This window comes from Diaporthe amygdali (assembly GCF_026229845.1).
Source record: "Diaporthe amygdali strain CAA958 chromosome Unknown NODE_51_length_283962_cov_64_506962, whole genome shotgun sequence".
Lineage (NCBI taxonomy): Eukaryota > Fungi > Ascomycota > Sordariomycetes > Diaporthales > Diaporthaceae > Diaporthe > Diaporthe amygdali.
The window spans coordinates 239,742-253,890 of NW_026517071.1; the positions used below are offsets into that span (position 1 = coordinate 239,742).

The following is a 14,149-nucleotide window of genomic DNA, read 5'->3' on the forward strand; positions in this document are numbered from 1 at the left end:
GCCCGAATCCCTCATGTGAAATGAACCAGATTCACTTTGACATATCAACCACAAGCTTGCCTGTTGCACCGTGATGTGTGTCATCTACAAGCTGATTGAGATCTTCCAACCTGTAAATAGTGACGACGGCACGCACATTTGCCTCGGCGGCAAAATTCAGCATAGCTCTCAGCTGACGGTTGCGACCTACGAGAACTCCCCTCATGTCAATGTGGCGGAAGACGAGATCGCGAGGCTGAATGACGAAGCCCTCCTTGGGGAAAGAGACGGTGACGCAGATACCGTGGTCCTTGATCAGTTTCATGCCGTAAGTAAGCGCCTGTTGAGCCTCGGGGAGAATGAGAAGAGCGTCAACACCCTTTTCTCCGGGCAGATTGTTCTCAGGCTGCCCACAAACTTGAATGCGGACATCCTCCGCTGCTTGTATGCGAGCATCGATGATGGTGACCTTGGACGATAGCGAGCCAAGTGAGTCGACAACCTGCTTTAGAAAAGCCAGAGCCGAGTCGCTGGCATCGATGGCGACAACATCGCAGCCGAGCTTGACAGCAAATTGCACGCCGAGGTGTCCCAGACCACCACCGGCTCCAGAGATGGCAATGGTCCGACCATTTCCCCCTCCTTTCTTTAGTTCCACACGGCCGGCTTCAAGTGCATTCCAAATAGTCAAGCCAGCACACATCAGGGGAGCACTATCAACAGCTGTCATACCTTTGGGGATGGGCGCAACTTGGCGTGAGTCGACGATGCAGAATTCTTGGAATCCGCCGTCTCTCGACAGGCCGAGATTGCCGGCTTTTGTGCAGTAGACTCCATACTTGGGCGGGTCACCATCATTACTTCGGCATTCGTAGCATTCACCACAGGGGTGAAATGCACGACCTGGCACACCGACAGCAAGGCCGATCTTGAGTCCAAGGTCCTTTGAGACGTCAGGACCTTCGGCAACGATGATACCGGCAAACTCATGGGACCCAACACGTGGCAGATCCTGCCACATTGCGCCTGAGGCGAACACTGCATCTGTATGGCAGTACGAGGCTGCCTGAACTTGGACCAAGATATCTTGGCCTGTAGGACTGGCTGGCTTCGGGATGTCTTTGAGGACATAAGGGGTGTTGAATGCTTCAAGAACTTGAGCACGCATTTTGTGTTCGAAATAGCATGCAGAAAAGTTACGAGGTAAATATATCGGTCAATTAACTTTGCAATGTAGGTGGAATACCATATTGCGGAGATGATGGAGCAGTCCTTATCTGTAAAAAGTATTCATCTCCAATCCATGGCACATGTTGGCGGGTTGGAGATTGGAAAGGCTGATTCGTCACCAGTGCAAGCGAGCAATGCATGGGAACAAGGAAGTGAGACGCATTTGCTACGCTGTGGTCCTTGTAGCGTTGGGCACTTAACCACTTAGAAATTGGAGACGGAGGAAGTCAAGAGGCGGAGAGTTCCCTCAGGGTAGTATTGGGTGAGTTTGTAAAATCGGAGGCGGCGGCCAATACGAAGTGCTTTGAGTCCGGAGATAGCCCGGTGATAACCCTGATGGTAGCGAGTCGTCCGCTAGCGCTAAAGTACTGCTTGTGGGTGGCGTCACCTCCAATGTTCACGCACCCACCGTTTCTGGATCCAATATCATATATAGGGCGGATATCGTGGTTCCGTCCTCATTCTAGCACCTATTGATTGGTAGAGCGGGTCTTCATGACCCTAATTCGTGCGGTTTGTCGATCACTTTCGACTGGACAGACGTTGAGTACAAAGAAGATGTCTGCGCGTCTCTCATGGTTGAACAAGACACCCTATATCAATCTTCCGGCGCGGATAAAGTTCCTGCACCGTGGTCTTGGGGCCCCCCTCGCAATATCGAGGTCGATTTTGATTCGACGACATGCAGTCACATATGGAACATCCCGGCGGCGACATATGACTAAGGCTGAGTTAAATATCGAAGATCTCTCGCAGCAGAACTTCCCACAATTCCTATTCATGGGGTAGTGCTAGCGACCATTGAAAGTCGTAATCATTGAACTCAGGCTGTGTTTAAAGGTACTACTAAACCTTTTGCCTCACACGTATATGTCTGTTATGATTGACCTTGGTGACTCCACCTACTGCCCAACCTTGAAACTTTTGAGACTTCGCCTTGAACACATAATTTTAGTAGCATAGTAGTCTATCAACAAGTTGTATTGTTCGATCTATTTTCCACTCTGTTCACGTCCGGCCCCTCTCAGGAGGGCTGCGAGGCTGAGACACTGGTCGGACCGTTGAGGTACTGCATGTGTACTCTTCAGCCTCATAGTACGACAAACAGCCTGTTGCGATGTAAATGAATAGATCTACTGCCTTTTTTAGTTTGTTAGGGCTATCCAAAACGTTGATGAGCTTCTCAAAACAAAGTCTTTGGAAACCAGATTTATTCAGTCCGCATCCGAAAACAATGGCATCATCCCTCTGCATTCAACTCTGCGCTTGGATTTTGCTCTTCAGTATTTCCTTGAGGGCTTCGGCATCCGCAGCGAACCCACTGATACCATCACGCAACTTCTCCACGGCCATCTTGTTCTCGTTGAGGTCGAAGCGGAAAAGAGACTCATCGGAGAGGTAGCTCTTCCTCTCGATCTCAAGCGAGCTGGCGGTAGAGGCGTCCAGCTTCTTGGGGACGGGCTCATTGGAGTTGTGCAGACTCTCGAGCAAACCGGAGACAATGGTCAGGTAGTCGCAGCCGGCCAACTCTGTAATCTCGCCGGTATTACGGAAGGACGCACCCATAACAACGGTCTTGTAGCCAAACTTTTTATAGTAGTTGAAGATAGTTTTAACAGACTCAACACCAGGGTCGTTCTCCTTCGTATACTCCTTTTTGGTGTTACCCTTGTACCAATCGAGGATACGGCCAACGAAAGGGGAGATTAGGAAAACGTCAGCCTCTGCAGCGGCAATGGCCTGGGGTAGGGAGAAGAGCATAGTCAGGTTAGTATTAATGCCGTGATCGCGTTGAAGGATCTCGGCGGCCTTAATGCCCTCCCATGTAGAGGCGATTTTAATTAGAATGCGCTCTTTGGGAATACCTTGCTCCTCGTACAGCTGCCGAGGGTAGCGATTTTAGCCTCTATAGATCTACTGTTCAGTTGGGGAGGCAATTAACCTTGATAATATGTAGGGCCTTGTCGACACTGGCCTTGGTATCGAAGGAGAAGCGAGCATCAATCTCAGTGGAGACCTTGCCCGGGATGACTTTGAGGATCTCCTTGCCGAACTCAACCAAGAGACAGTCAAGGGCAGCATCGACCTGTGAGTCAAGGTCCTGGCTGGCCTTCTGCGTCTTTGCGTATGCAATAGCATTGTCGATGAGTTTAGCAGATTCAGGCTTCTTGGAGGCAGAGAGGATGATGGTGAGGTTTGTGGTGGCATCCTGAGGCTTGTACTTTGCAATGGAAGCAAAATCGCCCTGGGGACAGTGTTAGAATGTTTGGAGGGAAAAAATGGGGGGGGGGGGGTTAATTGTTTTGGGATAACGAACAGAGTCACACACGACGGTGGTGCCGGTGGCCTTGAGCTGGTCGAGAGAGCTGGTCATGTTGTGCAAAAGTCGGGGTGATCGATGATTTTGGGAGATTGCGAGTTGTGAAGACAGTGTGTGTGAGATGTTAAAAGACGGGATAAGGTGATTTTTATGGTTGAGGAGAGGGCGCTCCCCAGATTCATTGAGTGGTCAAGTCCGTGTATCACCCCAAACGCCCCCAAGGCAAAGACTTTTGTCGACAACTGATCAGGATAGGACTGGTTCTGCGGCCAAGTGGGTATTCAATCCTTCGAGCTTCGACTATGTCATGCGAACATCATGAATACCCCTGGCCCCCTTCTTGAACTCAGGTAATGAGTGGGCCCGGTGAGATATGCAGGCCATGGGCCGCTCCAGGCGTAACCTGGGGCCTTTCTGACGTGCGGGGGACAAGGGCATAGTGAAGAGTGCCCATGTACTCATACCCAATCGACGTATCTGTTCCGGAGCCCATCCGCTCCAATCAATGTACATATTCTTGTTGCTACACCGGGAATTCAGTCCGCCGTAGCCTGAGAACCTGAAGATATACAAGAAGTAATCTCTTATGTATTAGAACAAATATACTTTTACATGTAACACGATATATATATTTATATATAGAACTTCGCTCAATATTTATTTTAAAATATATTCTTACTTGTTCTTTGCCAGCTTTTGTTTTAAAAAAAACAACTAAAATCTATTTTATATATATAGTATAATAAGAAACTTGCAAAAGTGCTATTGATTTAGAGAAAGTATGGTCACTTTGACAACTTATGTCGACTAACCGCTTCCAGAAGCACTAATATTCCCTGTATCAGTTTAGTATTGAAGGGGTTGGCGGGAATAAATTCAAGTCTCCGTTACGTCTCGTGCATTTAGTAACGCTATCGCTCTATCTGGGCGTTTGTGACGGGCTTATCAATAAAAGATAACCGAAAGAGAAAAAGGAATAATCATTCGAGCATTAAAGAAAGCAATGGCTTGATGTTCGAAAAGCAAAAGTCTTCGGAGCAAAACGTCCGGACGTCGACATTTTTACGGGTACCCTCGCTGTGGTTACGTTTCTTGCTTGGAGTCTCTGACCCCTGAAATGATGAATAATCGTTGTAGACCTAGGGGCAAGCAGCCATACTCGGAAAGGAGGACATGCAAATCAAGAGCCATCTTCTAGTGAATACATCTTGATAAATATGCTGAGGTATTTAACATTCAGAGTAAAACTTGTGGGTGATAAGTTTACTCGGATAGAGCCAAGTACAATCAAGGCAGGGTAATGGTTGGTTTATACGAAGAAGAGGGCAAAGGTTTGATAGGTTTTCTGGTAGTTCATTAGGGATCCGAGTGTAAGAACAGCCGCAACAGGCTGGGTTCGAGGCTCATCTTGTCAGCAGACTTCTCTACCGCGGGATCCGGTCGCTTGTTCTGGGTAAGCATCAGATCGGGACCAGGGAGGGTGGCGATCAAAGACATCTTTCTACTTTGGAAGCGAGAAATTCCGAACGACCTCTCGTATATCCACTCAAGTGATATCCGAAAAGCAGGCCACATCTCGCCCTCCTTCAAACTCGATCCAAGGCGCCTTGCTGATACTTGTATCATTGCCTAATTGACTCGACTGGGGCAAGACCGAGACTGGAGCCTCAATTAAAGCTGCAATTCGCAATTGACACGCATAAGAATCATAGTCTCGCCATCCACCTCGCAATGGATGTCAGTCGCAAGAAGAAAGCTGGTCATAAAAGTAGTAGCACCTCACTCGCCAATCGAGACCGCAATCGTGACCGAGATCAACAACGCACAGCCGTCGCGGTCCACCAGCCTCGAGTCATGCTCGAAACGGCCGGTCTCAAGTGGCCTCGACACATTAACGTTCCTCGGAAACATGCGGATAACGCGAAGCTGTTCCAGAATCTCCTTGACCGATTTCCGGATTCACATTTGGCCCGAGGCAAGGAAGTTTTTGAAAATCTATGTCCGCCAGACTTTGGTCTCTGTGAGAGCTAAAAAGCAAGCGAAAGAAGAAAAAAACATTCCTCACCTACGATCAAAGACAAGACGGGCTTTCTCGCAGGGTGCCACAATCGCGGCACCGAGCTGGCTGACTAAGCCACGCTCATCCCGGGTGTAACGCCCGTGCCCCATGTCAAGCTGCGGCCATCCGAACAGCCGCACTCGGTCTTCGCTCCGTTACCTGGACCACCATCACAACTGGCCCTCGACGCCTCGACACCGCCGCTGTACTACCTTCATTCAACCGTCACAACATCCGGAACAAAATGGCTCCAACGCAGCATGGAGGTGGACAGGTCTCATCTAAACGGCAGCTTGCCTTGAGCTGGCGCGAGGACGAAATCATTTCCGTCTTTGAGCAGACACCCGAAATCAAAGCGAACGGCTATGCTGTGACGGGGTTCGATTTCCCCCCAAAAGACCCTGTCGCTGATGTCAAGTTCCGCTACCCCCCAGAGCGAATGGCAGAGGTGAAGAAGCACGATTACGTATTCAGAGCCTTGAAGGCCATGCCATCAGACGAGAGGCATTCTTATCCCCGAGATCTACCGCACGCTCGAAAATGGCGAGAGATTCTTTCTTGTTATGGAATACATACCCGGAAGGACACTTGTACAATTACAGGAGCAGCAGGGTTGGGAATCCCGGAAGGGGACAATCATCGATAGTATTGCGAGGGCCATCAGACCCCTAACATCGATACAAGCATCCCCAGGGCAAAAGCCCGGCCCCGTTGGTGGCGGTCGCATTCAGCACTCCCTTTTTAAGAAAGATACTTCCTTTCACGAGTACTCATCAGTCGACGAGCTTGAGAGGCACCTGAACAGCAAAGGTCTTTCACCTATCAGTGCAACTCGCTCCTAGCCTATCGCTGACACACAAGTCACCCAGGTATCTACCCTGAGAGATAAGGCTGTCCCAACTATATGCCTTGAGAGGAACTTATACTTTTATTATAGAAAAAAATGAATAATTGGTTATCAGTGAAGTTACATCATACATGTTTACATAATTTCCTTCTGTATGTGAATTTAAATATAATCGCAGTGTCTATTGAACTTACAATACTGCAAGTTTAGTATTTCGGACTGATTGATCGCCCTGGGTATCAGCCTGACGTGTAGTGTTCAATATACTCGCTCCCGACATCTCGGCCCAGGCAGTCAATAAATCATCGCGGAAACCCTCAAGCGAAGTTGCGGGTCGCACATGGCGCTTGACTGTCTTCGCCCAGACAGGAACTCCTTCGAGGTAGATGGCTTTCACTTTCGCAGCGATGCAAGACTTGTCCTGTGGTACTCGGCAGGCCGCAGGCATGAAGGTCAGTGCCTCGACATTGGGAGTCTCCGTCACCAGGGTGGTCACCCCGCTGGCAGCCGCTTCGAGGGGCGTGATGCCGAGGGTCTCGTACCGCGACGGGCAGATGAAAACGCCGTTCTGTCGCGCAGCTGCGAAGAGCGCGTAGAGCTGGCCCTTGGCAAGCCTGGGGTACACCATGAAGAGAGAGCGCTTCTCGGCCGGAACCGATTCGAGAAGAGCTCTGCGGCGGGAGCTGTCATCCTCTGGGTCTCCGACGACGAGGGTTCTGACTGTGACGCCCATTTCGAGAAGTTCGAGGCCGGATTGAACTAGCAGCTCGACATTTTTGAAGTAGTCCAGACGCGCCACGGCGGTGAGAAGGAGGAGACTTGTTCCGTAGATGAAATCCTGCATCGCCTTAGGCAAGATTATGGGATCATTGCACAGGGGGACTCCAATTGGCGGGTGGAGGTATGTGAATCGGGTACTGTGGAGTCCTGCATTCTCCAAGATGCGTTGTTGGAGTCTCGAATGAGCGAGGACATGACCCTGATTGTCTTGGAGCAGGCGCTGGATGCCAAGCTGTTGCCGCCGGCAGAGAATGTCGGCTTTGTCTTGAGCACCACCGAAGGATAGTCGCGCAAGGTCAGGGGAGAATTCCTGAGCGAAATGTGAAGCAAAAGGCCCGTGGTGTGTGACACAAAAATGATAGCCTTGAGGGTGATAATGAAGGAGTGTATCGGTCTGGTAGTAGACAATAGGATGCGGCTGCTTATCCCTCTTGCTAGAGGCGAGCCGAAACGCGTCTCTGAGACTCGTAGCAATCCGGATCTTGTTCATCCGGAAGTTGAAATATAAGGCGACGACAACGACACCGTCCCAGTCCTCTTCGACTTCACAACGAACGGTAGACAACTGCTCATCTCGGCTATACAACACAATAGCAGACAGGATATTACAATCGAGAAGAACACGAAGGACAGCGAAAGTGAAGGAGCTGGCACCGACTTGTGCCGCAACAAGAGTATTTCGGCAGAAGTACCTCTTGTTGAGGACAACAATGCCGGGTGCGAGTTGCAAGTCCATTATTTTATTTTAGAGGGGAAACGAGGGGTGATTCTAATGAGGCTGACTTTCAATATTTTGAGTAGAATATTAACTTTCTGCGAGAAGAGGCGGCCATTTTATCCTGCTCCTGTTCTTCTGAATTCCTCGTGGAATCTCCCGAGGGTTTATGAATTAATACGGAACATCCTAGTTCATCACCCATACCACGCCGTAGGGAAAAATGAGCCTCTCGTGCAGATTCAGCCGTGCTCACGTCCTGGGTCAGTAGAAGAAGCGAGAAGGATCGCCGATGGTGCCTGGGTTTCCCTTCTCTCCATGTGCAAGTCACGATCGAACTACATTACTGGCGGATGGCATCCGATGATCCCCGCCAGAAAGCTTTGCCTTGCACAAACAAAAGACCTGGCGCAGCTCCTTCCGGAGGCCCCGAGGCGCGCCGGACGTGAACTTGATGTTCATCGAGGGCGAATCGGGGAACTGCTAGGATCTTCACCGTGGCAGCTCTATCCCTCGACAAGGCTTCCACTTGATCTCTTCCGGGGAGGTCTGATTACGGTTGGTGGCGAGCTATCGAATCAGCTTGCCTGGCTGGACACCCATTCTAAATCCTCCCAGCTTATATGTGGCGTAGTCAGATTTATTGGCAAGTTGTACCAATATTCTCTGCCTGGACTATTTTGTAAGCAACAATCCACCGTCAGCACGGACGGCCGCTTTACCGTAGGCACATATACAGCTGGCTAGAACTTGGACCTATATCATCTCTGATTTGTCCGGAAGTCATAGTTGCCTTGCAACAAGAGCCCACGATTTCCACCGCATCCCTACTGTGTCTTCCGAGCCACTATCGCGTGACCTTAGGCGCCCGAAATCTATATAATGCGATCCTTCAGTCTGGCGAGCGCCGCTTCGCAGAACTTTGTCGCCGGCCTCGGCATCGCCTTCTCAGCAGGCGTCTTCGTATCGCTCAACCTCCTTGGCGCCGGCGGCGGCAGGCCCGAGTCGGCACATGTAATCCAGAGCGCCAACGCCATCCTATCGTCCGTCTGGTTCCTCTTCGCCTGCGTCGGCGGTACATACCTGACCCTCCTGGGCCCGGCCGTCACCATGTGCTTCGGCATCTGCACCTACGCCGTCTACGTCGGCTCGCTATGGTACTACGAGGCCACGGGACGACAGGAGTTCCCTCTGGCAGCGGGGGCTATTGTCGGCGTCGGAGCCGGCGCCGTCTTCATCACCTCGGGCTACATCCAGGTCGCCTACTCGTCCGACAAGAACAAGGGCAAGTTTATTGCTATTCAGAACACACTCCAGGCTACGGGCTCAATCGCCTGCAGTATCTTGCCTGTGATTCTCAACCGAAACAACCTCTCGCGCGCGGGGGTCCCCATCCCCGTGTATATCACGTACATCACCGTGATGCTCGCCGCCGCTGCCCTTGCCCTGCTCGCGCTCCGCCGGCCCAACGAAGTTACATGCGGCAACGGTGCGGCCATATCAGGGTGGAATGAGAAGCGTAGTCGCCAGCAGGAGCTTGCGGAGAACCTCGCAGTTTTCAAGGAATGGAAACTGTTGTGTCTTCTGCCTGCTTTCTTGCCTGCTGGCTCGTTTCTTATCTATCTTGGCTCGGTAAACGCTTTTCAGAATTCTCTACGAGCCCGTTGACTTCTATCTTTTATTGCATTGGTCGTGCAGATCCCCTTTGGACATATTTTGCACGTAATTTTGGACAGACCGGCATGGTCCAGGCGGAAGCGTGGGCTGGCTGGGCTCGCTTTTGTTGGGGTACCTCTGTCCGTTGCTTGGTTATGGGAAGTCATTCGGACAAGGGGCTTCGATAGAAGCGCCCCACCAGCGAGGCCCGTTGACTGGAGTGACTCTGAATATGGCCCTATCATGGTTCTCTTTGTTCTTAACTGGACTGCCTCGATTCTTTGGCAGTATCTTGTGCCCTGGTTTATCGGTGCTCTTGGCCTGCCGCCAGAGAAGCTCAGCCATTACATGGGCGTGCAGAGGGGACTTTTGGCCGCTGGTGAAGCAATCTGTTTTGGTGCCGATGCTGCCAGAATACCTTATGTAGCCTTTTCAGGTGCCATTTTTGGGTTCTACGCGGCTGCTATTGGCGCATTGGTTTACATGTGCACTTTTCATGTGGCTGAGTAAGGCCGGACTTACACAACACAAGCACCTTGAATTTGATACACCTTGTCGGATTAGAAAACAAGTCCACGGCTGTCATAGCGCCGATAGAAAGGTGATGCAGTACACTCTATGGTGATTGAAACACCTAAGGTATAACAAAGACAACGATCGTCGTTTGGTCATGATGCAGCCCGCAGGTTTGGGCTGTTGAAATGGACTGCTGCCGGCGTGTGACTCAGAGTGCAGCTATGTCGGGGCTGTCTTGAGAGCCGGGGCCGGGAATCAATAGGCTGGAGTATACTTTATATTGCGCATCGCCAAGGTCGGTTTGAACATATAGAAACTTTGATCCATCACAGATGGATCCATTATTATGATACTCTGGTGGGCATGCATTCAACGGGGTTGACAATCACTTGGAAGCTCCGTTTTATTTCATCGGAAAACCTCATCGAAGTTAGAAAGTTTCTTCAACACAGCTTTACAGGCAAAATTGAGATTGTCACTAGGACTTAATCTGATCTTGTCTTTTTCGGGCCTATGTCTCTAGGACGGCTGATCACCTTCTTTTCAGCATGACTCCGTCGGGGTGGGCGTGGGCGTGGGCGTTGATGGTCGGCGATCGCCCACTGACGCTGTCTCCGCAAAAAAGACATTGGTGCGCTTGGAGAAAACATGGCACAGTGCTCCAGTATCAGAGTCACTTGGATTCTTGTCGGTTTCGAATCTTGTTCAAGTCGCTCCCTAGCTACAAAGATGTTGAAATAAAAGTTATAAAAGACTGAAGCATCTTCAAGGTTAAAATTGAAACTGTAATAATATGTGAGATAATCAGCCCATAATTTGCGAAAGCCATCTTCTCCTCGACATTCCTTCCACTATGACTAGATTGTTACCCTTCGTCGCCACATTGGTGGGTTTCATCAACTGCGCAGCTGTTGAACGACGATGGACACCCGATGCAGTTGCAACAGTTGACCTTGCCATCAACAAGGGCGCACCACAGCATCTCGCAAGTGGTATTCTCTATGGAATACCAGACGTTCCAGATCAGATCCCTGATCACTTCTACACTGATATTGGTCTACAATGGTTTCGCGCCGGTGGCGCACAGATGATTGAACCCAACCGCGGCTGGTCTTGGGGCGAGGCCGAGATGGAGAAAAGATGGGAGTCAACTCTCAGCAATTACAAGACCGTCAGAAAGTACAACGGAAAGTTCCAGCTTTTACTCCACGATCTTTGGGGCACAGAGTTCACGACGAGACTATGGATTGACCTGGCGACAACGGTGACTGGACTGATTTTGACCTCTTTCTGAATAGCGTCATTGGCAGAATCAAAGCCAACGATATGCTTCCAAGCTTGTTTATTGACATCTGGAATGAACCTGAGTGGGGCTTCTGGAAGAGACCTCAAGCGCAATGGCTTGATATGTTCGGTCGAGTCATCAACAGATTTCGGTATGTGGCTACGGCTCTTTACAGTCACAGCTGGTCGCTAATACAAGTAGATCAGATGTTGCTCTCGGAGGGATCCAAATGATCGGGCCCTCCCTATCACTGCCCCCGACTGAAGACAGCACATGGTGGTCTAACTTCTTGACTTATGTCGCTGCGAACAATTCAGCACCGGATCTTTACAGCTGGCACCACATAGAAGCCCTGGACAATCCGACTAATGACCTCCAGAATAGCTTGGTCACTTTTAACAACATGCGCTCCACGGCCGGTGCGCCGGAGAGACCGGTCAACATCAACGAGTACCTCAACCTTGCCGATGAACTCAACCCCGCAGCCACAGTATGGCATTTGTCCCGCTTTGAAAGATATGATACCTCAGGTCTGCGGTCAAACTGGCGCGGGGGCCCGGATGGTTCCCACCTCCGTGATTTCCTCGCCAGCCTTATATGGCGCGACAACCACGACCTTCCATACCATCCAAACGGCGACTGGCAAGCGCTCAAGTACTATAACACCAATATGACGGGTTACCGGGCTGCGACAACCGGGTCTGAGGATCGTATTTTCGATGTTTATGCAACAGTTGGGAGCGACAAATTACGTGCCCTCGCTGGCGTGCGGGTAAAGACGGGCACCTGGGCCCTCACTTTAAAAAACCTGAGTGCAGTGGGGCTGCCCCCGGTCGGGGAGTTAAGGATCCAGACCTGGGGTTTCACCTACGAGATCCCGGAGGCAGAGTTGGATGCTCCCACGGACCGCGGCATCGCCACACATTCTTACACAAACGACGAAATCACTATCGCCATTTATCAAACCGAAGAAGACTGGAAGACTGCGTGGGCCTTTGAATTTGAGATTTAGCTCACTTGTCTGTATTCGCCAAGAACACTGGCCAGTTGGGTAATGGTCGTAGGGATTTTCCGCGCGTATTCGAACGTGATAGGAACGGGCTCACATTTGAGAAAAATCGACCATTTGATGTTAGCATATCTCATTTGATTTCCGCAAAGACTCTTGCAATTTTTGTGTATTAGATCTCTGCAGGTAAGACCACAGCGCCGTTGCACTGATGAGGCCTAAGCCACCACCCCTCTGGATAACTTGAGTGGGTGCACGTTTTTATCCTTCTATGTTTTATTCCATGTTAGTACTAAAACTTTTGTTTGAATAATACCTATAAATCAAACTTTTAAAAACTAACATTGACAAAGATTGAAAGAATTAGGTTAGACAAATGGATATCATATAAATCATTTGAATGAAAGTCTTTGCGATTGTATCAACAAGACATATTCGTGTTAAGACGCATTCAATTATGTCGCTGCTTGACTTGGTACCATTCCTACCCCTTTCGCTTGCCGAGGAAGACAGCCTTGGGGTTTAACAGCCACGCCCCCTGCCGCTTCTCCTCCTCAACCTGCCCAACCAACCGCTGGAGCTCCCGCCCCAGTTTCGGATCTAGACGCAACATTTGCAACGCAAACTCGTCCACCGACGCCGTATATACATCATTCCAAAACATACCCATGACCGGCGAGTCAGAATACACAAGCCTCCTCACCTCGTCAAATCCTTCGTCCATCAACGTGCGGTCCAGCGTGGTCAGCCAATCCCGGGAGCCGAGCAGCAGCGACCCGTCCGACGCGTTGAGAGGGCTGGCCATCAAGCGCCTCAGGTGCTCCACGCCCGGGAACTCGCCGGCGGCCGGGACCCTCTCGGAACCGTGGACAACCTTGGCGTCGGCGCTGTAGTGCTCCTCCCACTGCAGATAGCCGCCGGGCTTGAGCAGCTGAGCGACGTTGGCCAGGATTCGCGCGGGCTGCATGTCCTTAACGACGACGGCGACGAGGCGCATGTGCACGACGTCAAAGGTGCCGCAGAGCGCGGGCGGGGGCGGGGTGAAGAAATCCCACTGGTGGAAGATGGCGTTTGGAGGGGTGAGGGCATGAGGGGGGAGCTGCGCGAGGCTGATGTCGAGGCCATGTAGCTGGGTGGTAGAAGGCAGCTGGCGAGAGAGGTCGGAGAGCCAAATCCTGTGTCCTGGTCAGATAGGGTCGAGAAGAGCAGATCAGCTAAGATCAGATAGATGGGAAAGATGCCATATTCTTTTCCTACCCGCTGCCTGTTGCGACATCCGCAATGCGCGCATCTGGAGCCAGTGGTGAGATGTCCGGGTGCAGATGAAATCGATAGGTGTCCTGCCAGAGGTAATACTGGTAGTTAAGCCTACGGAGGATTTTGATCAGCTTGGCTGACATTGCACGAAAAGCCAGCTCGAAACTCGCCTCGAAGTCGCATTGGCAGTGCGCTGAAACACGTAACCATCGTCCTTGTCGGCAGCCATTGCTAGAATGGTTCTTGATCTCCTGGTGCATTCAATTTATCACACGTGGGTCGTTGGTCAAATAGAAGATTACTGTTGCCTTACGTCGTTGGGAAGTGTCTAGAGGACAAGGAAGATTTGGCTGTAACCATGAACTCAGCATTGGGCTTAAGGTTTGTCAGCGCTCTCCGTTCCCCGCCAACCAACTCACCATTCGGATCCTTGAATCTCGAATCACCAACGGTCAAATTCTTTATTGCATGGACGGGGTCGCTATGTATAGAGTAC

General features: G+C 50.8%; 7 protein-coding genes across 7 annotated transcripts; 3 read left to right on the plus strand and 4 right to left on the minus strand.

The window, feature by feature from the left end:
• Positions 1 to 31: 31 nt before the first annotated feature.
• J7T55_006962 (alcohol dehydrogenase) lies at positions 32 to 1,147 on the minus strand (the record flags this gene model as incomplete). The annotated part of the gene is made up of 1 exon (XM_053135106.1): positions 32 to 1,147. One exon carries the CDS (start codon positions 1,145 to 1,147, stop codon positions 32 to 34), a length of 1,116 nt encoding a protein of 371 aa, XP_052987245.1.
• Positions 1,148 to 2,463: 1,316 nt separating this feature from the next.
• J7T55_006963 (uncharacterized protein) lies at positions 2,464 to 3,583 on the minus strand (the record flags this gene model as incomplete). Its single annotated transcript, XM_053135107.1, has 3 exons — positions 2,464 to 3,090; positions 3,152 to 3,454; positions 3,527 to 3,583. 3 exons carry the CDS (start codon positions 3,581 to 3,583, stop codon positions 2,464 to 2,466), a joined length of 987 nt encoding a protein of 328 aa, XP_052987246.1.
• A 1,677-nt stretch (positions 3,584 to 5,260) lies between these two features.
• Positions 5,261 to 6,430, plus strand: J7T55_006964 (uncharacterized protein; the record flags this gene model as incomplete). The annotated part of the gene is made up of 3 exons (XM_053135108.1): positions 5,261 to 5,549; positions 5,705 to 6,054; positions 6,191 to 6,430. 3 exons carry the CDS (start codon positions 5,261 to 5,263, stop codon positions 6,428 to 6,430), a joined length of 879 nt encoding a protein of 292 aa, XP_052987247.1.
• Positions 6,431 to 6,625: 195 nt separating this feature from the next.
• On the minus strand, positions 6,626 to 7,951 carry J7T55_006965 (uncharacterized protein; the record flags this gene model as incomplete). Its single annotated transcript, XM_053135109.1, has 1 exon — positions 6,626 to 7,951. The coding sequence occupies one exon, from the start codon at positions 7,949 to 7,951 to the stop codon at positions 6,626 to 6,628; it is 1,326 nt and encodes a 441-aa protein (XP_052987248.1).
• A 342-nt stretch (positions 7,952 to 8,293) lies between these two features.
• J7T55_006966 (uncharacterized protein) lies at positions 8,294 to 10,096 on the plus strand (the record flags this gene model as incomplete). The annotated part of the gene is made up of 3 exons (XM_053135110.1): positions 8,294 to 8,488; positions 8,795 to 9,562; positions 9,629 to 10,096. 3 exons carry the CDS (start codon positions 8,294 to 8,296, stop codon positions 10,094 to 10,096), a joined length of 1,431 nt encoding a protein of 476 aa, XP_052987249.1.
• Positions 10,097 to 10,955: 859 nt separating this feature from the next.
• On the plus strand, positions 10,956 to 12,399 carry J7T55_006967 (uncharacterized protein; the record flags this gene model as incomplete). The annotated part of the gene is made up of 3 exons (XM_053135111.1): positions 10,956 to 11,329; positions 11,401 to 11,538; positions 11,589 to 12,399. The coding sequence occupies 3 exons, from the start codon at positions 10,956 to 10,958 to the stop codon at positions 12,397 to 12,399; spliced, it is 1,323 nt and encodes a 440-aa protein (XP_052987250.1).
• A 481-nt stretch (positions 12,400 to 12,880) lies between these two features.
• Positions 12,881 to 13,882, minus strand: J7T55_006968 (uncharacterized protein; the record flags this gene model as incomplete). The annotated part of the gene is made up of 3 exons (XM_053135112.1): positions 12,881 to 13,571; positions 13,654 to 13,687; positions 13,795 to 13,882. 3 exons carry the CDS (start codon positions 13,880 to 13,882, stop codon positions 12,881 to 12,883), a joined length of 813 nt encoding a protein of 270 aa, XP_052987251.1.
• Positions 13,883 to 14,149: the final 267 nt, after the last annotated feature.